General features: G+C 36.1%; 1 protein-coding gene across 1 annotated transcript in view; it reads right to left on the bottom strand.

The window, feature by feature from the left end:
* The window catches only part of pappaa (pregnancy-associated plasma protein A, pappalysin 1a), a 97540-nt gene that overhangs the window by 23837 nt on the left and 48509 nt on the right, over nt 1–25194 (bottom strand). Inside the window, exons 11-19 of the mRNA XM_028025768.1 lie at nt 21104–21214; nt 19501–19636; nt 19045–19258; nt 15339–15513; nt 2370–2553; nt 1578–1779; nt 1268–1490; nt 562–709; nt 266–381 (exon numbers count right to left, since the gene is read on the bottom strand). Of these exons, the coding sequence (XP_027881569.1) occupies nt 266–381; nt 562–709; nt 1268–1490; nt 1578–1779; nt 2370–2553; nt 15339–15513; nt 19045–19258; nt 19501–19636; nt 21104–21214 (1509 nt within the window). The remainder of the gene's footprint in view (nt 1–265; nt 382–561; nt 710–1267; nt 1491–1577; nt 1780–2369; nt 2554–15338; nt 15514–19044; nt 19259–19500; nt 19637–21103; nt 21215–25194) is intronic.

Below are 25194 nucleotides of genomic sequence, written 5' to 3'. Positions count from 1 at the left end.
GATTTGAGGCACTTTGGAGCCAGCAAGTTTCCATACCTTCTGTCATGAATATAACAAATTGTTTTAGGGGTTGCCATGCTTCAAAGACAAATATTTTTGTGGTGATGTGTCAGGCAAGCTGGCATATTGCATTGTAGGTAATCCAGCGGGGATGTAGGCACTGGATGAGAAATTCCTGATGGGAGAGTAGTGGATCACAGAACTTTGTGAAGTGCATTTGTCAGACATATTAAGAAGACACCAATACACATAGTTATAAACGTACCTTGACTTTTTGCGGGTTCCACCAGTGCTCTCGAAGTAGGAAATTTGCTGTCATGTTGCTAGGGAGAATCACCACTTCACTGTTACCCTCTCTGCATGAGAGCTCACACTCTTCACCTGTGCATGTTTAAAACAGAAGCATAAATTGCATAAAAGAATGTACAAGTCAGATCTATCTTCATTTTGGGAATATCTTCACATCAAAATGCTAGATTGCATTCTCTAACTTTCCACATTCACACAAAGACCAACTGTAAACACTACAACAATACAAAATATAATTTTCTTTTTCCATACCTATGCCATGTCCACGCTTGCAAGAGTACTGGAGGCTGTAATGCAGGTTTTGAGGTAATGAGCACTGGCCTTTGCTGTTCGGGCATAGGCGGAATGACCCTGTCCAGTTTCCATCCTTTCTGCACCGGATCATGTTGGAGGCTGTGCCCTGAACAAAAAAAAACACACGTAATGGCAGACTAACAATTATACTCGCAATCGCATTAGTACACAAACACTGCAGAGCCAAGGACATTCAGATGGCATTGCATTGCATATGGAGAAATACAATACAATTTTCATCAGGCATCCAACCAACAATGCCTGGGAGGCAGAACAGATTAAAAGGTGTATACATTTCAAAAGTCTGTAGCAGGCATAGCTATTCTGGAAATCAATAGCAATCTAATTAGCATGTCATCAAATTGAGTAGAGCTGAGGGAGACAAGGGGAAAAACACACAGTCACAGCAATGTGTAAAAGATGGCAATAAAAGCTGTTTTTATAACATCTTTTAGACAAAAATAAAAGTGTTCATCATTCAATTAAACACTGTTTTAGTCTTAAGGGATCTACTAGCATATTCAAATAGTTAACATTTTTGACGAAGAAGGGAATAATAAAATTAAAAACAATACAAAAATAAGGAGAAGATTTTGTAGCATGTGCCTAACAAAATAATAAATAAAAAAGTAAGAATAGAAAGAGAGGAAAGAGATAGACAGACCTGCTTGCAGGAAGAGTGCAGCAACCTCACCGTATGGACAAAGACTCCTTGACGATTACCGGTGGATTCAGAACAGTTGAGTCTGCAGACACTGTCAAAGCGAAAGCCATCAGTACAGTAGTAGGAGCCATGGAAAATGGGTGGTGGAGTATCACAAGTCACTGGCTCACATGCACCCTCCAGCCAGGTGCCATCCTCTGTACACTGGCGCTTAAAAGCACGTCTGAAAGGAATAAGACCAATTAAAAAAAAACACTTTATGAGACCAGATTTCAGGTGGAAAAAACTTGCAACACTATCTTGTTTTCACCTTTTGGGCTTATTGGTAACATGGTAGCCTGGCTTGCATTTGTACTTGCAGAGCGTGCCAACTTTTAGGCCCGTCTCATTACAGCGTTTTGTTTGTAAAACAGCATTAGGTACAGGAGGCGGAGCCGGGCAGCGCAGCTCACAAAGAGCTTCGGGGAAGGACCACAAACCATCTTCCTGGCAGATAAGAGTGTTGTTGGTTCCTTGAAAGACAAAAGAAAAATATAAATATTTTCTAATATTCTAGTCAGCAAACCAAAACCGCCATTTTATGGCTTTGGGTTGATCCTATCTACATTTATTAAACTTTCTTTGCTTAAAATTGGTCAGTGGAATGGCCTCACAGGATAACACCAAGATGGATAAAAATAATCTTTGTTCTAAATTGCAAATTTGGTATAAAGGTATGTAGTTTAATTTTAAAAAACACATGATCAGTGTTTGCTATAGATTGCATGGTATTCAAATATAGTAGTGTGTTTCATAACATAATGAAAAAACTGTTTTTCTTGTATTTGTGTTCGTTTAAGGCATACATTGCTCATTTGTGTTCTAATGTGGTACTGGGGGCAAAACTGAAAAGTTTCCTGCTCTAAAATAATTCACATTCATAAATTTTACCCTTACACTTATATGTATAAACTGGTCATCTATGTAAACTTTTTTATTATTTAGGCAAATATGCTGAGAGTGGTATACCTTGACAATAAATTAATGAAGTACATTTATTTTTCTTTCTTTTTTTTGGTCTTTTTAGCAAATTCCCATTTATGAGTAACCAGATGAATCTCACCTATGAGTTGAGCAGGTTCTCGACAAAGAAAGGTGCTTTTCTTGCCATATGTAGTGCCTTCTGGGAAGGTAAAATGAGCAGGATGAACGTGGTATTTGTCTGGAAGACCGCAGTCCACTGGCTCACAGGACACCTGCTTGTTCCACTTCCCATTGGTACAGGTTATTGTTACTGAAGAATCCAACTAGAAAATAAGGGAAGAAATGCTAAAAAAAACCCTGTTTCACATAGGATTTATGGCCTAGTAATTGAAGATAGGTCTAGATGTAGGCTGTTTAGAACCTCTTTATATTCTTAAGGAGAAGTCATTGATATAATGGTGCATTTCACATGTTTTGTTTTACATGGCAGAGACGTTTAACTACAACTATGTCACTTACTGCCAGTCCTCAGGACTTCTTAAAATTTCCAATGGTTGGTCAAGGTTTGACTTAATGTATAAGTACAGACTGGCAAAAGCTTTAATTTCCACACTGATATGACATATTGGAGTGTTTCACTCATCGTATAAATGTTTGACTACAGCAATTCAGCATTCTCTCCAGTCGTCATGTAGCCCAACAAAGCCTGGTAGTGCTTAGCTCACTGTATGCGAGCAAGCCTCACATGCTACTCAGCAGCTCAGGTAACTGGTGATCGCATATGTAAGGTCAAGTCATGCTACACGGACAACTGATATCCACTAACTGCACAATCAGCCCTGACCCAAAACAGATTGATTTAAAGGAAGTGTGACACCTTCTGCTAAACACACACCCACACACCCACACACACTTAAAGAAAAAGGCAAATAGATCTTCAAAAACAACTCTTATGGAAGTTATAGATGGAGTTTTTAAATTGCTTTGATTCAGTCTACAACCCATTAATTTTGGCATGTTCAGAATGCCACATCAGCATTTTATTTTGTATTGAATCTCAAGAAACATATATTTTAGTTAAAAACCAAATTAAACAGTTGATACTTGAACAATATAAACTGTGTCATTACTACTGATAAAAATGTCTAAACATATAATAGCCATGGATTCAGAGCTTGTTTTATGGTGTTTCTGATTTGTTTTTGCTCTATGTTTTCCAAAATCTTATGAGTTTTGATTGGGTAGGTTTTAGCCAAAATATAAATACATCAACTTCTTCTCAACTTTTTATGGGAACAAAACATCCCCCCTAATCTTCTCAAGCCTACAGAGCTTAACTTATGAGAGGAGAGTCAAACATGTTGAAATATATCAGGAAATAGGAGAAGCCAAAGAAATTCCACAGTAAACATTGGAAGAACATGTAAAATTTACAAAAGAATGAACTAGCAAAGCGTCCATGTCTGGTAGCAACACAATGCTATGGAAAATAAATCAAGCTCCATTTTTCAGCATAGCATACTATAAATTATCTGATAACAGACTGAAATTCCCAGTATGTTCATAACCAGGCATGATGTGACAGAAGCTTTGAAAGCTCATCTGTTTTTTATTATATCTGTGCAAAGCTGCACAGTAGTATGGCGGCAGGCAGGAAGCTAACCAGTTTGAATCCTGACCATATAAGGCTCTTTCTTTGTGGCCTTTCAGAGTGCCATTTGTTAGTTTCTCTCAGCATCTGTGGGCTATGTATTTTGGTTTCCTGCCACAGTTCAGCAATATGAATGTTAGGTTAACTGAGAATAATAGATTGATCTAAAGAATGAGTATGCATGTAAAGTTATTTGTTTTGTCCCTGTGAGTAATAGACATCTACAACCCTAGGCTGACTACACGGTGATTGAACCATAGGCAAGACCATCTAACCCCAGACCAAGTCAAGACCGAGACCAGAGTGGATAGAGACAGAAACAAGACCAAAACTTTTAGGAGTTGAGTTCAAATCGAGACCAAGGGAGGATAAAGCCTAGTCAAGAACTTACTTTCTATAAAGATTGAAAGTAGGTGTCTTTTATAGTTTTTGGGCTTTATCTTTTATATGTATGTATAAAAACAGGTGCAAACCTGATCTTCAAACAAGATTCAACCAGGATTGTGTCTGCAACATGACTCCCATAGCAGGCACAATCTGTTTTGCATGTGGACTGTTTCTGTAAGCAGGAGAGACCCAAAAGTACAAAAACGTGCAAAAAGTGAATTTTGCTAAATAAGGCTAAATTAAGGTTAAAAACCCATTTGTTTAGAGCTGCCTTCAATTAGAAAACCCTGGAACATTGTAAACTGTTGTCTGTTTTTCAACCTGTCACTGTTTTCCCTCACTTTGCCACTGCACTGATTTTTTTTTTTGCTTGTTTTATTTTCCTTTTAATCATGTAAAGCACTTTGACTTTGCTTGCTGCTGAAAATGTGCTATCCAAATAAAAATTCCCAGTCACAATATAACTACATGATATTAACCCCCATCAAAACATAGCAAAACAAATGCATTATTTTTGTACATTTTGCAATCATGAGACTTTGAACAATAAAAGCCTCAAGATTGCTGCAAATTGTTTTGCTTGCATTCTGCAGAAACGTGAGCAAAACAGTGAGGCATTAGATAGTCCAAACCTAAACTGTTTTCATCATCTTCCACTAAACTGCACAGCGTAATACAAAAGGAATGCTTGAATTGGTAGCTGAGCCAAAAGGAAAAATAGCAACAAAAAAAAAAAAAAGTCACAAAACAAAGTTGTTATAGTCAATCATTTTCAATTTTCCATCTCTAACAGAAAAGGAAAGGTAGAAATGGAAGAATACATGTTACATGTTTGGGTCAGTTTTAATTATGTTTATCCATTTTAAACCTTAAGCTTAAAAATGTTGGGCTCAGTAAGATTACATGTCTATTGCCTAATAATAGCAGTCTTTCATCTTGATTTTATTATATAATACCAAATAACAGTATCAGATTCCCTGGAAATAAATAAGCTCCTTTCATAATTTGTATACTCAACAAAGTACCATATGCATTGCATGTGAGTGCTGCCTGAAAAATAACTAAATGAAGAGGTGAGTGACTCACTCATGATTTGATGTTTTGCGCAAAATCTGCATGAAAGAAATCCATGTGGTGTTCAAATGCTGAATTAAAACATGATTATTTGCCTAAATGGTGTCTGGTGTGCAACGTTTTGCAAGTAAGATAGAAACAACAAAATATAAAACTGTCTTTAAAAAAGGTGTATAAACCACACATTATACAAGCATATCAGAAGAAGGGATGATTTATATTTTAAATACAACAAACCTTAAATAAACATGAGGAGTCAGAGTCACTGTGCTGTGGATATTTAGGCACTTGATACAGACATTTGTATCACACAATTTCTGAAGTTATTCATGACAATAGATAGACTAGTTAGGGAGGGGAATTATGTTTGGGCCTCTTCAAAAAAAGAAGAAAAAACTGAAGTGTGGGATGATTCAGGGAAAGACTATAAATTTTCCAGAGTCAAAAGAATTTCTAGGAGACTATTCGTCATGACTCTGAAACAAGATTTGAGAAGATTGTCAGTTCATAGAAACAATAATCTGGTGAAAATGAGTCACTTAAGAAAAATGGCAAACACCAGAGAGATGAACAAGTTCCTGACAATTACTGTCACCAATAGTCAATCATGTTAAGGGGTCAGAGTCAAGGTAAACACCAGAGCAGCCAAACATAAACGGGCATCAAAAGGAAATCTGCTCTGCAGGGATTGTGAACTGAAGCTCAAGCAATAGCTCACAGTTCAACTAATACCTTAAGGAGAGTCGTGATAATTGGGTTTAACCTCCTATCACTGTGAGGACACTGGAGTCCTCATAGAGCCTTTGTCTGACATGCAAGCGTTTTGGATGTGACAGTTAAGGGGTTAATTTAAAGACAATGCCAACAGCTACCACACAAAGTCCGAAAGATGGTAGTTCACATACTGTAGTTTTCCATCTATCTTTTGGAAAAAAGAAAAAAAGAGAAAATTACGTGTTTCTAATATGCGCTTACCATGCATGCTTTTTATCTGTTGGAGCTTGAAGCTTGGGTAATTGCAGTGATTGGTGGTTGCAGTCTGTGTGTTGATTGATTTTTGTTTACACTTCAAACAATGTTCAAAATGTAAAAAAAATGGATTCAAAGAAAATGCAATCTACAACTTGTCTTGTGTCCATGTTTTATATAAGACTTTAATAATCTTAAATCATTTTAAAGCAGATAATGCCATCTGTTTCTCTTCTAGTAGCAAGTTTGAAAACTTCTGCTCCCCAACCAGACAGAATGATTTATATCCTGTGGGATTGGTTTGAAGCAAAGCATTTTTTTACTCAGAATAAGCACACAATCACAAAATATAAATCTTCTGAAAAACAGAGGTCAGGAAAGAAGCATGCTACTCAGAATTATACTGTACCCAGAAATAGATATGCTTCCAAGTTTTCCTCAGTAAATTGTCAACTATCTAGGTTGTGGTAGTTCTTAATAGCTTAAAGATATAAGACGAGGTTTGGGACATAATTCAAAAAAGTTATTAAGTTATTGTTGCGTAAGAATGTGATTTAAGAACGATCTTTACAATATAAAGCCTTCAAAATAGTTCACTTTGTCTTTATCTTAACAGAATCATAATTAAATTAATCAAAATTATTTATGTGAAGAAAAAGTGATCCTTGATTGCTTTAAAAACAATTTGGAGCTGCCATTACAATTTTAGCATAACAAAAACATATTTTATAAGGTCCTGAACATGAAGAAATTCATCCAATTTTGTGAAACATCAAGCTAGTTGCATCTTTCAAGTTCCTGCTTCATTTGCAATGCACCATCATTTTGTATGATGTTTGTGTAGTCGTGTGCAGTTTATTATATGCTAATGTGCAAGGACTAATTAAGTTAGAATTTGGTGGGTGGTCACTGTTTCCCCCCCCCCCCCCCCCCCTTACTAAATGACTGCCTGACTATCTTGGGTTTTAAGAATACTTTATACACAGTCCATGATTGTGGTAATTTAATTATTAGCTTACCTAATCAGAAAATAAGGCCAAGTTTGCTGCCAACTCATCCACTCCAATCATTTAGCATGCTGAGCTGAATGAGTCTTCATTAGTGAAGACAGAGCTTCTGCACCACAGCAAGGGATCAAGTAATTAATCATCAGTTTCTCTGTGCAACAACTGACTGGATACATTTTATCAGTCTCTATGTGTGGTACATATGGTATGTCTATGCCATATCTCGTGCTATGGGACTTGTTAATGCTGGGAAAGTGGGCAATTTGGCTTAGTTGGAGATCAAATTGCAAATGCTACGGAAGTTTGCAATTTGAAGACAATGCCAAGTTAAGTAAACCCTAATTTAAAGTATTTACAGAGAACAAGAAATACAGCTACAAGTAGTTAAAATATTCTAATGCATAAGACTCCCTCTAAAAATGTGTATAACTGTATAAAATCTGTGAATTGGTGATTTTTATTTTTACAGAACATTGGAGTCACTTTCCACAGAAAGGTCTGTTAATAGACAAATCCACAAAGATTGGACCACAGATAGGTAACAACAAAACCAAAATGTACCCTTATTAGTAGAATGTGATTTTATTTCTAAAAATATTTATGAAAAAATGCTCATTACTATTGAAGGTTAATAAACTGATCAGAGCACTCAAGAATGTCAACACCACCACCAATAATTTAGGAAATGTAAGACAATATACATTTACGATTGTTGCTTTCATGGTTAACAATAAGATTTTTTCAAAATGGGCCTTAAGGGCCCTTATAGAGCAATAAAACAATAAATAGCATACAGACTTCTTAGGGGGTAAAACCTGTAGCTACAGGAACTCTCAAGCACATGTGACTTTTCTAAACATTGTAATTATCCTAAAGTGCCATCTGAGAGTCTAAAGCTCCTGTTCAGATGATGCTTTTAGAGCTTCTACTTTGTGTGCATTTCTTTTTCTTGTACCTTCAGTTACAGATGGCTTGAAATCCTTTCATTCTACGTAGAATATGCCATAAAAGCCATGATTCATTCAGTTTATTGACAATATCTGTAATTTGTGAGAAGCAACACTTTCTGTGTTTCGGATGTAGGAAAATGAATGAACTGGATAAAGCTGAGAAGAAAGACATCTGTGTCCCACAATTCACACAGTGTTCCAGGACTATAAACAGGCAATTTAGTAGAGGGAGATATGTGTAGACCTCTGCAAAGAATCTGCAGTAAGCCGTGGTTCGGGGAAAGACTATAAAACATTTCCAGAGTTTATACGATTTCCAGGAGGAAAGTGTTCATGATCATTTTAAAACAAAATAATTATCTAGTCTGTTAATTCCATGAAATTGTACAAGTTGAAACAATGACCAACACAGTAAAATACAAAGAACTATCAGAAAAAAAATCTGCTTCTATAGAAATAAAAAAACAAAGCCAAAATAGCTCAAGTCCAACATACAGTGCCTTGCAAATGCATCCTCACTCCTCAGACATTTTTTATTTTACTGTGAAGTATATGGATCTTGTTTTAAACACCAAACAAAACAGTTTGCATTTGAAAATGAAAGCAAAATTGAAAGTTACGCTGTGTATAGTTTATTTTCGTCTTCCTATTATTCTTCAACTGAAATGACGCTACCTACAACAAGATAACTCATATCTATGAATTGCATGTTCCCCACTGACAATGTATAACCATTTGTCTGATTACTTTTTACCAAGTCTCTATGACTGCAGCTAATTCGTAATGACAAACTCCAACAACATTGTTGGAGGTAAAGTGGGTTCAGTTCCTCCAGGTAAAGGGGCGTTTTCCAGGACAAATTACGACTGCCAATTCGTCAGTTTCTAACAAACCCACTGGATTGATTGGCAGACGTCGTTATGTCAAATATGTTGGTCAATCACATAAAAAACATACGACTGCTGCTAAGGAGAAAAATTGTTAATTTTAATATTTATTATAATGTTTGGTTCACTAAATATGATATCTTTAAAAGCTTTTGCACTAAATATTTAATGGAAAGAGTTAGACATAAGTCACTTTTAATATGCAAACATAGGTCCTTAATTACAAAAGGATTTTTGATTTTTAATGGTTATACATATAAACATTTATTTCTGTGCACTTCACTAAACATTGTGTATGAACATGTCAGAACATCATTCTAATATTTGTTTCTATCCATAGATAAATTTCTTACTGTGAAAGGATACGCTTGATTATTAATAGATTATTATTGGTGGATTATGACTTATAAAATTCTGTTCATGTTTGCAGTAGCTTCACAATAATGAGAAGATTAACTTACAACTGAGTGAACACCGCATTAAATTACTTTGGATCATTGCAGAACAAAATTAACCCAACTTACCTCTGACATTTTAATTCTCTCGCAGCTAAGCACGCTGCATCATTAAGAATATTTCTGACTGTGAATATCCATATAAAGGCACTTCCTGTTTCATGTAGAAGTTCAACATTCACCTACTCACTACACTTTTCAGCATTCATTATGTTGTAATTAACACCTTCAATTTAAACATTTTTATCATTTCAAATTAAGAACAAATAATTTAAATGTGCGATGGACCTGTCCAGGATGTGCCCCGCCTGTCTTCTAGCTTTAAAAGTTGATGTAAACAATGACTTCCCGATACAATTACAAAATTCTACAGCTCTGAGTAAGAAAAAAAAACCAGGACTTGATGAGGTGGCCTTTCTCTGAATTGGCCTTGAGTCAGACTTGCCCCTTAAAGACTTTCACTAGGAAAAAGATGACTTGTAAACATCTCTGTTATGCACTCAAAAAACACATAACAATTGTACCTTAAAATTAAACTGGAATGGATATTGATTTACATCTGAAATGTAGCACATGAGTTTACTGCTTCCTGCCTTGGAGTTCACACTACAAGTTACTTTATGGAAGAGCACAGGAAATTTGTCATCTAAATTGGATTCATATTGGGGAGACAATAAAATGTAAAAAACTAGATAAGGCCAGGAAATACTTTTTAAAATGTAATATTTAAGGCTGTAAAATGTCCAAAAGAAAACTTCAGTATGAAGATGATGTGACTTGATCAGCAGCAGCACTTAGTGTTCCTTTGCAACTTCAAAGAGAGAGAGAGGTAGGAAAAAACGTACAGCCGTGAAACACACACAAACAAATCAAGCATGTGAAGGGAAGAGATTTGTGCTCAAGATAGAAACTAAGAAGGTGGTTTTCCCAGAACCACTTTGTCATCAGTGAAAAAAAATGTAATGGGCTAATGAAAGGAAACAGGATTGTGCCTAACACTGCACGTTTAAATTTTAGAGTGGAAGTTTGTGGTTTTACAGACTAATGACTAACAAAAGACGGAAAGATACAAACGATTAAATGCCACCTTATACTATTAAATACTTTGTTTAAAACTTCCTTTTCCAGAGTTTTACAGTGCTTTTCAAAAGTATTTATGTCTAACATTTTTACCTTTTTTCACATTGCATTAAATACTTCAAAGTGCTTTGTTTAGATTTCTGTGTGATAGACCAAAACAAAGTAGCAAATAATTGTGAAGCGGAAGGAAAATTAAATACGCTTTTTAAAAATCTTTAACAAATAAAAATCAGAAAAGTGTGGAATCCGTGCAGAATTTTACCACATAACATTTTGTATGTTTAGTAGTTAAATTTTGAACTTAATCATCTTCTGCCACATGTTTGCTGTGCCCCCAACAAATGTGCCAGACAGAACTTTCTGAATTTCTTTCAAAAATACCTTTGTTTTTGCTACGCTTCAATAAAGGCCAGATTTATGAAATGCATAACTAATTGTTGTATCCACAGATGTTCACAGATACTCCATTATGAGTGGGAATCTCTGTAGTTTCCATGAGAATCTTCCCAGTTTGTTAAATTAATGCTTTCGTTCTCCATCCTATGAATTTAAATGGAATCCAATGTCTGTTAGGTTTGTAATTGTGCTAAAGTTATAATGTATTCATTAAATTGTGCTCACTGTGTTTAGAGCTTGTTATATTATCTTCTAACATAATTCTGTTTTAAACTTTACAGTGTTATCCCTGATTGTCCATTGAGTTCCTTTGTTTTCATTATGTTTTTTCCTTTTGATTGACCTCAAACATCTGATGCTTTCAAAGAAAATACATTTATGCTGAGATTAAGCTACACAAAGATCAACTTTATATACTATTTAGGGGACTTCTGATACAACTGTGTTGCACAGGGCTTTAGTTACAGTATTTATATAAAGAAGCAGAAGAAGGCTGAGTATTAATCCAATGTATTCGCGCCACTTTGAATTGTCTATTTTATAAAATCCTAATCAATCCCAATTAGCCACATCTATGGATTCAGGAACTTGACAGAAATAAGAAAATGCCTTTCAATGTCTGTTGAATAATTAAAAAAATATCTGACAGAGTAGTTAGTTGTTTTTTTTTCCAAGGAAGCAAATTGGAAAAAAGTGTAGAGTATTTATTTTCTTTATACTGTTGATTTCCTTCATCATCCTTCGTAACAACCTTAACCTTCCGCCTTGAATTGAATATCCAGCAAATGGTATTTAGCAAAGCTCTGTTTCCTCTTCTATTCTCTTCTTGCTCCTTCTGCTTGACTTTCGCAGTATATTCCTGTGTCTCAATCTTTGAAAAGCATAATGTATCACCAAAATGAGCTGACATTGATTTATAGCTACATGGTGCTCTGTCAATCAAAAATGTAATGGATTTAGAAATATGCGCAGACGTAATGGAGAACTATTGCAAGCATTAGGATATATAATCTTCACAACTGTATAACGGCACAATTGTCTTAGAGAAAATTGAAATCACAAGGTTTATTTCTAAATTTAAAAAGAGCAAATATTCCCTCTCCCGTTGTTTAGGTTCCCTCCGTTATGAAGCCTCTGAACTTTGACCTTCATACCAACCTCACAGGAAGACTGACACATCCAGCTACGGGTAAAACTTTTGAATATTGTGAAAAAGTTTTTTCTGTCCTGTTTTAGAAAGTGAAACTCTTTTAAAATACAGATTACATTTGAAGATAAACATTTCAAGCCTTTATTTCTTGCCAATATTATTATTATGACTAACAGATAATGAAAACGCCAAATGTAATGTCTCATGAAATTAGACTATTGTAAACTGAGATTACTCAATCTGAAAGTATTGTCAAGCGAAATATTTTCAAGAATCTGGTGGAGAATCTCAAAGAGTGAAGTGAGGCTGGAATCGGTGCATGAAGAGCCGTCTTACTATAAATCCCACACACGGATTACAAATGTTACATTCCTCATGTCAAGCCAATCGTGAATCAAAAACAATGTCAGAACTGTCTTACTAAGGCTAAGAAGAAAAAGATTTGGACTGTTGCTTAGTAGTAAAAAGTCCTTTTTTCATATGAAAGTAAAGTTTTTATTTCATTTGGAAATAAAGGTCCCAGAATCTGTAGGAAGTAAGGCATCGAACCCCTGCAGCTTAAAGTCCAATGTGAGGTTTCCATAGTCAGTCATGATTAGGGGTGCCATGTCCTGTGCGGCTGTTTTTCAGCTTTGCTTTCAGTTAGCCCCGCCTTTCACTGACACTTTATGGACATGGTGATATTATTTTCAAGCAGGACTTAGCACCTGCGCACACTGTCGAAGTTACAAAAAGCTGGTTTAAAGATAATAGTATTGCTGGTATTAGCCGACAAACTGTCCTGACCAGAACTTGAACATATCTTACACAATCCTGATACTTCACTTTAAAATGTATACATTCTGATTGGCCTTATGTATAGCTTTAGTTTACTGAAACAATTATTTTTTTTTATCATTAATATTATTATTTGAAAACCATAATTATCAAACTCACAAAAAATAAATGCTTAAAATGTTTCTTTTAGTATGTAACAAATCTGCGCTTCACTTTCTGGGATGAAAGTCAAACAAAAATATATTAACTTTTTATTTACAACGCTATTCTAAGTTTTTGAGCTGTACAAACAATATTAATGTACAAAATATTTTTTATCCAAACCAAACTAGACAAGATTTGTTTTAGTACATTTTCTTGTATTGCAAATTTTCTGTATTGATACCTAAACATTTTATTTATTTAACAATGAAGAGGTGAAGTATACATCTTCAGCAGAAATTTACTTCTGTTCTTTTACAGGTGTTTAGTTTGTGGAGTTGCTGCTGCCTTTAGGATCATTGTCCTTACTTTATGTACCAGGTTGGGCATACATTTAGCTGATGAACAAATGCCTTCACAGTGGTTCTAGAATGTGCTGGTTAACAGAGAGTTTGTGATTGACTCATTCCTCCACCACCATACTTGAGAAGTTTGTGTCAATATGCTGTCCTGATTTTTCACCAAACAACGAGCTACTCATATTAGCCAAACACATCAACTTTGGTCTCATTTGTTGTTAAGACATTGACACAGATGCAACATTAGCCACTTCTACACAAGAGCAAAAATTATCAGCTAATCTGAATCGTTTTCACTATGTTGAGCTGGTAATTAATTTATGTACGACAAAAATTATACATCTGGGTTTGAGTATATCAAAAGCACAACCTTGAGGTTCTCCATTGCTGAGTGTTGCTGTAAACATAATGGAAGAAATGACCAGAGCAACAACCCAAGCTCCTACATGCTCACAGCCCTGGAGACCCTGTAAACTGAGGTATAACCAAAGCAGACATTAACCAGTTGGATCCAGACTTGCCAGTGGAAAAGCGCCTTTTGAAAACTAACGTTTTTCAGGCAAAGTTTCTCCTGGCAGCTCTAAACTAAACTTAATATTTATTATTATCAATTATTTTCTGAATATTCTGTGTAACTTTAAGAATAAATTTTGTAACTGCAATCTGTAAAGTCTAAGTTGTAGCTACTACATCATTTGAAGTTCCCTGAGCACACCATCGTCTCACTTTTGGGTGGATTTCTCATCTAATCCCAGGATATCAAGCAGCTGTTGTAACTACTATCTCCTTGTGATTCCTTACGTCACTGTAGAATAATGGACATTACATTCATAATACATTAAATTGCTTTATAATTTTTACAGATTGATGTCTGTTATTTGCTTGCCTAGTGCATTTGTGGATGTCTTTTGATTCAATTCAGTTTATTTATATAGCACCAATTCAAAACAAATATAATCTAGAGGCACTTTACAAAACAATAAATAATTTCAATTCAATCACACATACATTCCAGTTGATCATAGTTATTAAACTGTACATTAGGCACTGTTAATTTCCACTATGATCCTTATTATTATGCTTTGATGCAATAAACCCTAGATTTAAAAGGGACTGTGCTTTATTCTGATCCTTAATATATATCTTTATGTGCCTTGTATCTATGTCCTGATTGTGGAAAAAAACTGCTTTTAAATTACTGTGATTATCACATGTGTCCCATCTACGCATAGACATTTAATGAATGCCATTTTGTGGTAGCAAGTGTCTGCCCTTTAACAGATGCCTGCAAGGGAGAGAGAGCAGACACTACTCTATGATGTCATTGTCCCAACGGAGTAGCAATGCAAAGTGACTGAGGTGATGGTGCAGTATGCTTAGCAGAAGACTACACACATTATGTCTTTCCTTGAAGAAAATAAGTGGATGTGCACGTATACATATGTGTGATTTTAAGTGTATGACAGATTTTCTGGAGGAGACTGGTGCACTGATCTACATGAATTTTTATGATGTCACCCTCCCTGGAGGCTGGACCTGCCAAGCCTAGTTTTCACAGGTGACAAAAGAATGCAGAGTTTTGAGAGTAGAGAAGGGAGCAGGCTTGTTTGCACCTTTGCTCAGTGTGCATTTGTGTGTGTGAGTTTGCCCCTGTGCATGTGTATAGAGGCATTCATAAATTTATGTTTCCATGCATGCTCAATCTGCTGGAAAAAATGTGCTTGCACCCAAATGTAAGCATGTTCACAATTTAGCATTCTTGTGCTTCTGTGTGCATAGAGCTATTCAACTGCCATTAAGTGCATATAGGTAGTAGTGTGTTCACCTGGGTCTTGATGATGTTGTCTTCCTGGTGGACTTGCAGGACATATCCTGAGTTGCAGGAGATGGTGCAGCGGTCTCCGTTGTAGAAGTGGCGACCAGGGCTACTGCACTTTAGCTCTGCATTGCGGATTAAGGGTTCCTGGCAGTCAATGGCTTCGCACGAATAATGTACACAACTGTGTGTGGAAGTGGGTGGTAGAGGGTTGGGATAAAAAAGCAAGAGTAACAGAAAAGAGTAAGAGGAAATGCTAAGCATCAGACAAGAGGCATTTTTTTATCCAAGTAACACTCCAGATGCAAACATGGAAGCAGTCACAATTTGCTCACAAACAAACAAATTATGCACTGAGTGAACCACATTCATCCATCAATGACTGCTTAACAAATCAAATCAATAAACCACATGGAGAGCAGACTGCCATATGTGAATAAAAAGGGGTGTCAGTGCACACATAGTTGGTAAATTAAAAGCAATTGGATAGACCACTTGCAGATTACGACAGAGATTGGCCAAAAGTGAATTTTGTCGCCACATGGAGAAGGCATTTATTGCTGCTGGTATTCCTGGATTCCCCATTCACCTTTCTTTTTTTTACAACAATCCACATTATACAGTATAGGTATAGGTATTCGCTATACTGTAGGGAAAGAGAAGTAGGAAAACATACTGGGGTAGGCAAGAAGAGAGACACAAGGAGAGAAGGAACAAGAAAACATATGAAAACACAGAATGGGAGAGGGGGAAAAAAATCAGCTTTCACTTTCATGAGTTGATTTGTTCTTTTCATCCATTTTGGTTTTTGTCTCCTAATGCAGACAGAAACTTTCTTTTTCCTCATTTGTCTTCCAGATAACTTGATGGACGCCATCATATTAACCACACTGTGCTCTTTGTTTTCTACCTCTGTGTTGCTGTATTCCCATGCCATCAGATTTACCACAAACGTGAGTTGGTGAAGACTGTTTATAAAGCATGATGGTAAAAAAAAAAAAAATCTTCTTTCATGTAGAGCCTTAATAGACAAACCAGGGAAACCTTGAAGCCTCCTCTGTAGGCAGTTTGGCTTTCAATACAATCTCTTAGTGGTTTCCTGCTAGTCACTCTGGAATTTATGACATAAATTACAATTAACTACCTAGAAAACTATCCTCCTCCTTTGAAAATGAGAATGCATTATATACACCAAGAGACAGAGATGCTGTCATGGTTAAAATGTAGGTAGTAGGCAGAAGAATGGAGACAGGTGAAGGATAGAAAAGTCTGGTGTAATGTCAGACATTAAGAAAAATGTTATGTTTTTCTATACCACAGCAGGTATGGAAAACCACAAATGCAAAAATTAAATCATATACAAATCTATTAATCACCTCATGTTAAATAAATAAAAAATATTACTTTTTTTTAAGTATTTATGTCAGCTTGAGTCATGCAGAAGTGATCTGATCGTTTCGGAAGAGAGGGGAGAGTTGGGTACCAGCTCTATTCTATGTGGTTCCTGATTGGCTACCTGTCACATTCAACAAGCTGCATTCTCGCTCCCAGTTAGGGAAAACCCCACAGGCTGCAATAATCGGACCAAAACATGCCTGATTTTACATCAGGCATATTCAACACATAACACACCACACACTGCAGGACGTTGTAAGATTATCGTACAAGGAAAATTGGGGCAAAAAAAAAAAAAAAAGGCTTTAGCGGGAACACCAACATGCAAGAGGCATTATCTGATGGTTTCCCCACAACCCCCTTTACTGTTGACTTTTAATTTGTTATTGAACAAGCGTATTTCTTTTTCATAGATAACTTTCCATTTTCTGTTTATATTTATATTTACAACAGTTTTATGCAAATAATGTTTAAGTATTCCTGCACAGTTCCTTTTTTAACACAGTGAACAAACAAGCATTTCAATGCAATAACTCCTCATTTGCATCGAGGATAAAAACTGTTGGAATCCCTCAAACCTAACCTGAACTATTACCAGTTCAGGTTCCTTGCAATTAATTAACCAAATTCAAGTAATAAAAATACAAATAACCAAACTAAATTATAAGGGAAACAAAGCTTGAAAAGTAGAGTTTCTTAAGGATTGACTATGACAAATACATAACATAAAGAACAAACTCAATATGGTATCCGTATTGCATTAAACACACATAGACCATTTCCTTGATGGAAATGGTAAAAAGTAAATCTAAAAAACAAAGTGGAAAACATATATGTGCGTCTGCTCACAGACACGCATGGAACACAAAACTGAGTCATGTTAATAGATCCCTGTTTTTAAGAACTCTGTCACAAAAGGGATGTGGTGTTTAGTGAGGGAATAATTGTTACGGGAAATGTGCTGTTTGGCTCAGGAAAATGATAGGAATAAAGCGAGAGCAAGAGGCACAAAAAAGGGGAGTTGGAGATGGTGGTTGAGGGGTAAAGGAAGATGATGTGAACGAAAAAGATGAGAAGATGGCAGAGAATAACAGCAGAGCTGAAGGATGGGAGGAGGAGGATGTGTGGAAAAGTACAAGAGACAGACGGGAAGTGAAAGCAGAATGGTTAATTGGAAGGTTGATGACAGAGATAATGGATTTTTGTTGATCAAAATGGCAGAACCTTGTCAATACTAGCAGGAGAATTAGGGTTTGAGCCTCAGTTAAATGCTGGATTAATTGAAAAATACTATGGAATAAACAATAATAACTGATAAGCTGTCCGCTTTTTCACATCCTGCCACATTGCATTCATAAAATGGTATCATTTTCTATTGGAATGTTATTTTTTTACATAAGCATGAAGAAATATTACTGTGTAGATGTAAGTAATACATTTCAGATTTTTATTTGTACTGAGAAGAAATTAAAAACATATTGTCTTCCTTTCACTTCACAATTATACAATGTTTTGTGATAATAAAACACCAATAATTCCAATGAAGATTTTCTAATTTTGTGGTTGTAGTGCAACAACATATGGAAAAACCTTCAGCCGAATTCAAACTTCTGCAATCCTCTGTAGGTCCATTCACACAGAACCACTTACAACAATATACATGCACATTTTTACATCTTGTGTGTGTTTAATGAAATATTTTGAACACAAAGAAATATAACCAGTTAAGAAATAATATTCTGGATGTGGCAACCAATTTGATGTGTAAGTTGAAATTGTGTTGCCAGACAAGTCAGAACTGGCAAAGGAGAGGATAACATGTAGAACTGGTTATTGATTTTTAAAGAAAAATTATTTTTAATGTATTGTGGTCTTTAGCCAAGCTCGATACAAAACAAGTTGCCACAGTAAACATAATTTAGGGTTAGAGGCAATTCAGACACTTTAGTTTTGGAAAATTTGCAGAGCTGCACCACAAATTCAAAGCAATTGTACATTGATTGCTCAATTTCCTACAGTTATGATTTTAGCACTGGTTTGACTGTGTAATCATTGATACAATCCATTTTCTGTCAGGTTTATTAAAAGTAAGGCTGGGAATCTGTTGTTTCCCCATTCAGTTCTGTTGATTCATGTAATCTCAAATTTGGCAATCTTTTGGATTCTGTCACTCTGTGAATGTATGCAAAACATGACCTATTGCAATGGATTATCACCAAACACCATGACAGCATTACTGAAAAATGCATCAACTATTTATTTTCTCTGGCACATGTCTTTACCACTCCACACATTCATTTTTAGCTGGCAGATCTCTCACCTCTGTCCTGTGGGGTTGTAGATCTCATTACTTTGACAACCACTGATTGTGATGGGGTCAAACGACTGGAAGGATCGCAGGCCAATGCCAGAGATGGCCACCAGTTGACAGGAAAACATGACCAGGATAGCCTTGGTGTGGTAAAAGGCCACTGACAGGTCATGGCTCACAGGGATCACCAAAGGGTTAGTGCGGCAGCTCAGACGCCACTCACCTGTGGAGATGTTATTAGAAGCCACAGAGCCGAAGACAAAACAGAGTCAACAGAGTAAATGATAAGGGCGGTGGGAATGAATTCAATGTTAAAAAAGCAACACAAGCAAACGATAAAAAGGGAGTTACAGTTTAAGTTGCCTTGTTGTTTGAGGGATCTAAGTTGTTCTTTTCAATATGAAAGTGTGGTATCAGAAGTACATGAAGTGGGATGGAGCTTAAAAATACTATAAGAGTTCTCACCTAGACTATGGAAACCATCCTTGGTGTCCACCAGTTGAACAGTAATGTTGCACTGTGTCTGGTCAATGAACTTTGTCCCATCGGCAGCCAGATGTACAATTACTGCTGCAGCCACCATGGGATGAGAAAAGTTTGCCTAAATGAAAGAAAATAAAATGCATTTTCACATAGTAGTTTGTCTAGATTTTTTTTATTTTTTCACTTTATTCCCTTTTTTGAACAATGTTAGTAACAAATCCCTTTAAATGGTTTTGTTTTCTTAGGCCCCTTAACACCAAATGTGGGTAGCCGCTGTCTATGATTTTCACAGCCAATATCATCACTGAAATGTGAAACATTGCCCCAATTTGGAAAACCTAATTCCAAAAGGAGGGCCAAATTGTTGTTGGGACATATTTTTGGTACTTACCAAGTAGTTTTTTGTTTTATTTTTCAGTGCTGCTTTTCCAACCACATAACAATAAACGATGAAATAAAGTCTGTTAATAACAAGCCGCTTGATCTACAGTTTGCCATGTACTGCTATTGAGAAACGATTGCTTGCTCTGATGGTGTGGACTTTGTTGACGTTTTAAACAATTGGATCTAATTTTACCCAGTTGCTTGGCCATGACGTATATAATGCACTACGTTTTGATCGTGAAGGGACCTATGATATGAAACTCATTGAAAATTGCATAAACAACTAGATGGGGAGTAGGGCTATGACATATGAAATGCATCCTGAGAAATCAACCATAATGGAACAAATCCCAGATGCACCACTGAAAGAAAATGAGAACCAAACAGACTTGTGTATGAAGGCAATGGCCAGGCTACTAGCACCCAGGTTTGCTATGAAAAAATACATTGCTGCAGTCTGTTAACTGACATTACTGACGCTGGTTTGAAACGACTGTCAACAAAATATTGTGCTCCTTCTCCATATGTATGTCTTAACTTTATTGAATCAACATTTTAGCCCTCGGTCCTTCCTCAAAATCAGGTATTGGAATTTGTCATGTGGGAAGAGTCCCTCATCAAGTCACTTTTGCTAGCCTTAACTAATACAAACACAAATGGTATGACGTAACATTGGTTCAGAGTTTGTATTTGGTTACTGGCATTTCAAAATCAAAGAACAATGTGACCCACAGGACTGTCTACATCTCATGTGGTGTGCCAAAAAATGCCAGCCCCAATTCCACAAAAATGTCAGTTTGGTTTATGGACGCTATAAAATGCTTCTCATTCCTTTTCCATATCTCTTACAAACAAAATGAATTGTAAGGGCTTTTGAAATTGGCTTTGTATAAACTGAAGATTGGAGTTTCAGAAGAATTGCTACATATGAAACTCTAGCTTCCCAAATCCATACACTGAAACAAAGTAAGTCCAAAAATTGAATGTTTGACAATGCTAGTGGGATCTTTTTTCATTTGAAACCTGGCAATTTTAACAGAATTTAAAACTTGATTTTCTCTGGAGTTTTCTGACATGCTATTTTTTTTATTTCAAGGTAGAATAACACTAATTATACTAAGAAATAAAACTCAATCCATATCACGTATCGCACAAGAAGTTTCCCTTCCTCACTTGAGAATATATTTAGTATTTTTCTTACCTTCAGCCAGTATGTAGAATATTCCGATCTTTGTCTGTAAGCCTCTTGACAAGGGAACCATGCATACTGGGAGACTCCATCAGATAAGTCAAAGACCTTGGACAGACATGTCTGCATGAAATAAAGATTATTTCATTAGATTCATGTCATCATGCTCTTAAAATTGTTATGTTATCAAACTCCCCCAGTCAGATCGTTAATGCACATCAGTCTAGCTCAACCAAGTTCCATGTATCCTGTTTACTTGTGTTCCACTTAGGATTTCTTGTTTTTGATTTTCCTAATTTGTTTAGTAAATGCTTTCTATTTTCACCTGCCTACCTCTGCTCTCTGCATTTGGCTCTCATCTTAACCATTAAATAACAAACTTTACCCATAGCAATCTTTTTTATGTCATATTTTCCTAATCAGAGCAGTATCAACTTAAATTTTTATTGAATGCAGAAAGTCAGGTTACGGGTATATGGGTGAGGGAGAGATATAAACATCTGAAAAAGGATATCAAAAATGATTTACTTTTAATAAATCATTTTAGTTTTTAATAAATCAAAGCCTATAATATCTTTAAGATGTATGAAATACTCTTGAAAGACATAAACTAACTGCCAAAGAGCCCTCCATGTTGAAAGGTCCGAAGTCAAAGTAAAATGTTTTGGCTGAACTGGTGAGTTGCATTTAAGAAAGAGAAAATTTTGATTATTTCACAACAGTTTTGAAGGCATCACATTATTTGGGTAGATAACAAAGGCAAGAGAAAAATCCTGGTATCCTTACTTTGGATTTGTGGTAACTCTTTACCATTACCAATGCAAAATGCTTAAAAATAGAAAAGTGTGAAGTACATGAAATGTGGGAAGGTCAGAATTAGGTAGCAGAGGGACAAAAAACATATATACAGATTGTAAAAGATTATTGCGCAATGGATAAACAAAGATAAAGAGAAGAAAGGACACACACCAAGGACAATGAGTTTCGGCTTCTGCCCTGAGCTGGTGAAATGAGACACCAGTAACATGAGAGTTTTGCTAGAGAGGCTTCTGCAAGATCCTGCCACCGTAGAAAACTGGCCAGACCAGCTATAAGTCAGTATATCTGTCCTTTGAATCTGTTGACATGACCTTTCCGCTCAGAGCTGAAGTGGCAAAAATCAGAAATGCAGTTGAAAACAAAAAACATCAACACCCCACCCCACTAGATTAGTTGCCAGGAATGGCTTTTCTTGCCCCATTTGGGGAGAGTTTTGACACTTCAGCTCTGTCACTCCAGATGGATACATTAAATTTTCTTAAAACTTTTTTTTTGCTTGTGGATGACCTTTTTCCAATGCTAAAACTTCACTAGCAGGGCAGATGGAGAAAATCTCTCTGGGACAAGGGGACGATTTGTACATATAAACACAGGTGGAACCAGCTAGACCTTTCTCAGCACCCCTCCTCCTCACATAATTTCCTGTCCACAGGCAAACATCCCCCTCTTTACAAAGCATCACACCAATGGGAGGCAATTCGCGTGTGACCCGTGGCTCATTACGCTTCCTTTCATCCCACCACTCCACCATCCCCCATGTGAGTGCAGAATCACAGTAATCTGAATAAATTTGTCATTGATTGGGTGCCAGTGTTAAAAGTGGGAGGAAGGGTGTTGATGGCAAGACAACTTTCCATCCGTCAAGCACTTAGGTACTTACTTTCATTGAAGCTTTATTTGTTCATCAATAAACTTTTACAAAGAGTGGGGTCAAAAAAGGCCATGTGAAAGCTAACTGTAGGAGACATTGTTTAGGAAATTATGGAATTTCTCTTATAGGCCTTATTTTTTGGAAGTAGCAAGTACACTTACTTTTTCACTTCGGGATAAATAAGAGGTATAAGAAAAAACAGCATCAACAAAACTGGAAAATCCAAACCAGAACCAGCCGGATTTGGAATTCCAATATCTTGTTGGGGTGGGCTAGTGACATGTTTGACATTCACTAGCCCAGTGCTATTGATTGAGAATTGGCCATCAGTTATTTTTTTGAGAAACCGTTTGTGTTATTATGTCTGTGAATATTTATGAATGACTAATGTATGGTTTGAATTTAAAGATCGGTTTCAAATTGTTAAAAATTATGTCCTTCAAAGCAATGCTGGCATCAAAGGAGCAATATTTAATTGAACCTAAAATGAAAAAGAGAAAAGGACAATGAAAAAGGGAAAAGATAGTATGAAATTTTGACCACAATTTAGGTTCATTATTTAAGTTTATTTAGGTTCATGCAAATGTATGGCAGCTGTCATTCTGCCTCAGGGCAGCTCTGGCTACAATGTAGCTCACCACCATGATCATGTGAATGTGTGAATGACTGAATATAGTGTAAGCAGCCTTTGAGTCTTCTGTACTAGATGAAGCTCTATTCAAGAACAGTCCATTTACCATTCATTAGCTTATACATTTTTAAGTATAAATTTATTGACGATGGGAAGAGAAAATAATAAAACACAATTAAGGGTGCACTATGATCAGGTGTTTTCCAAGGAGCAGAGTGCATGCTCAATACTAAGTCCCAATGGACAGTAAAAAGATTCATTGATTCTTGCCGAGAAGAGAGGAGTATGAGTCTCAGTTCATTTACAGCATTCTGTTTGGCATAGCGTATATAGCAAAATGGGGTCATTTTACACAGATTTTGAAAATGTACAACATATGACTTCCATTATCAATACAGAAAGGATACTTTAACTTAACAAAAGTGGCAAAAATATGAGTACCGTTTCAGCAACATTTAGTCAAAACATCACAGTTCATTACTATAAAGAATAGTACTGTTATTGGGAAGGGCAACGAAGCCACCTGGCCTGGTCTTTTTGATTCCAAGTAAAATTTGACCAAGAAAGAATGACTAATTGCTCCGTAAAACAGTGGAACCACAAATAATTGTTAAAATTGCAAGTGAGCACCTTGGGAAATGACAAACTTATTTTTAATTCAATGTACCAAAAAGATGGATATTTGATTTTGACAATGCTGTTCAGGTGAGGGAGATGCTTACGGAGAGTCACCTTATATCAGCAGGTGGCACTTCAATAGAAAACAATCAAAAATATACATTTTAAATCAGCTTTTTCTCAGTGTTTCTTGTATTTTTACAAGTGTGTCCGAGACCGCCACTGAAGATGGTCTGAAGAAGACCATTCCTGATACATCTTGAATCCATTCACACAAGGATTTAAGATCCTCAGAACATGGCTGGCTTTGGTTAAATGGTGAAAATAAAAAATGTGTAAAACCCATGAGGTACCCAAAGATTTATTAATTTGTTGGACAAGCATTACTGAAAAACATAACTGTTTATTTACTATGGACGCTCTGAGGTTACAATTTGACCTAAGAAGTTAAAGTTTAAATCTGTTTTGAATAGACAAGTTCTCACTTTTCTTTTTAAAAAGAAAAAACCAACAAACATTCACAATTACATTAGACAGAAGGTGAGCAACTAAGCTTCAAAACACACACAAACACACTCCCTTGCACATAGTTACACACATGGTCTTAATATTTACCAGCTGGGTTGTCAACTGGAGTTCGGCAGACACAAACTGGTGTTTGTAAATCACCACTTCAGATAAAAGGAGACTAAAGCGTCTTAAGCCAAGGGGAAACCGAATGGGATAAAGAGAAAGCGAGAGTGCAACTGTCAGATTCACTGCCCTAAAGTTATGTCTGTACTGTAAAAAGACTCCCTAACAACATAAAGTGAAACAATAAACTTAAAAAGCAGGAAACACAGAAGGGAGCTGTTAGCAAAGGCAGAGAAATTATGTCAATAACCCTTCTACTGTGTAATGCACCTCACCAGCAGACTCTCTCTATTGGGTGTCTACAGTTTCCACGTATGCAACCAAGTAAAAGCCAGAATTTAAACATACATATTTTGCGAGCATGAAACACCCTTTTTGGTTTAAATTTTTACTCAAACATCTTCAGACTTTGGAAAGCACCTTTTTAGGATGCAAGTCAATAATCTCACAGATACTTCTTCAGAGACGGTCCAAATGTGTTGAAAGTCTTTTAAAGCAGAAAATTATAAGAAAATTTTCTATACAAGAATT

Source organism: Xiphophorus couchianus, chromosome 8 (assembly GCF_001444195.1).
Source record: "Xiphophorus couchianus chromosome 8, X_couchianus-1.0, whole genome shotgun sequence".
Lineage (NCBI taxonomy): Eukaryota > Metazoa > Chordata > Actinopteri > Cyprinodontiformes > Poeciliidae > Xiphophorus > Xiphophorus couchianus.
The sequence above is the reverse complement of the archived record's forward strand: the minus strand, read 5'-3'. Positions and strand labels throughout refer to the sequence as shown.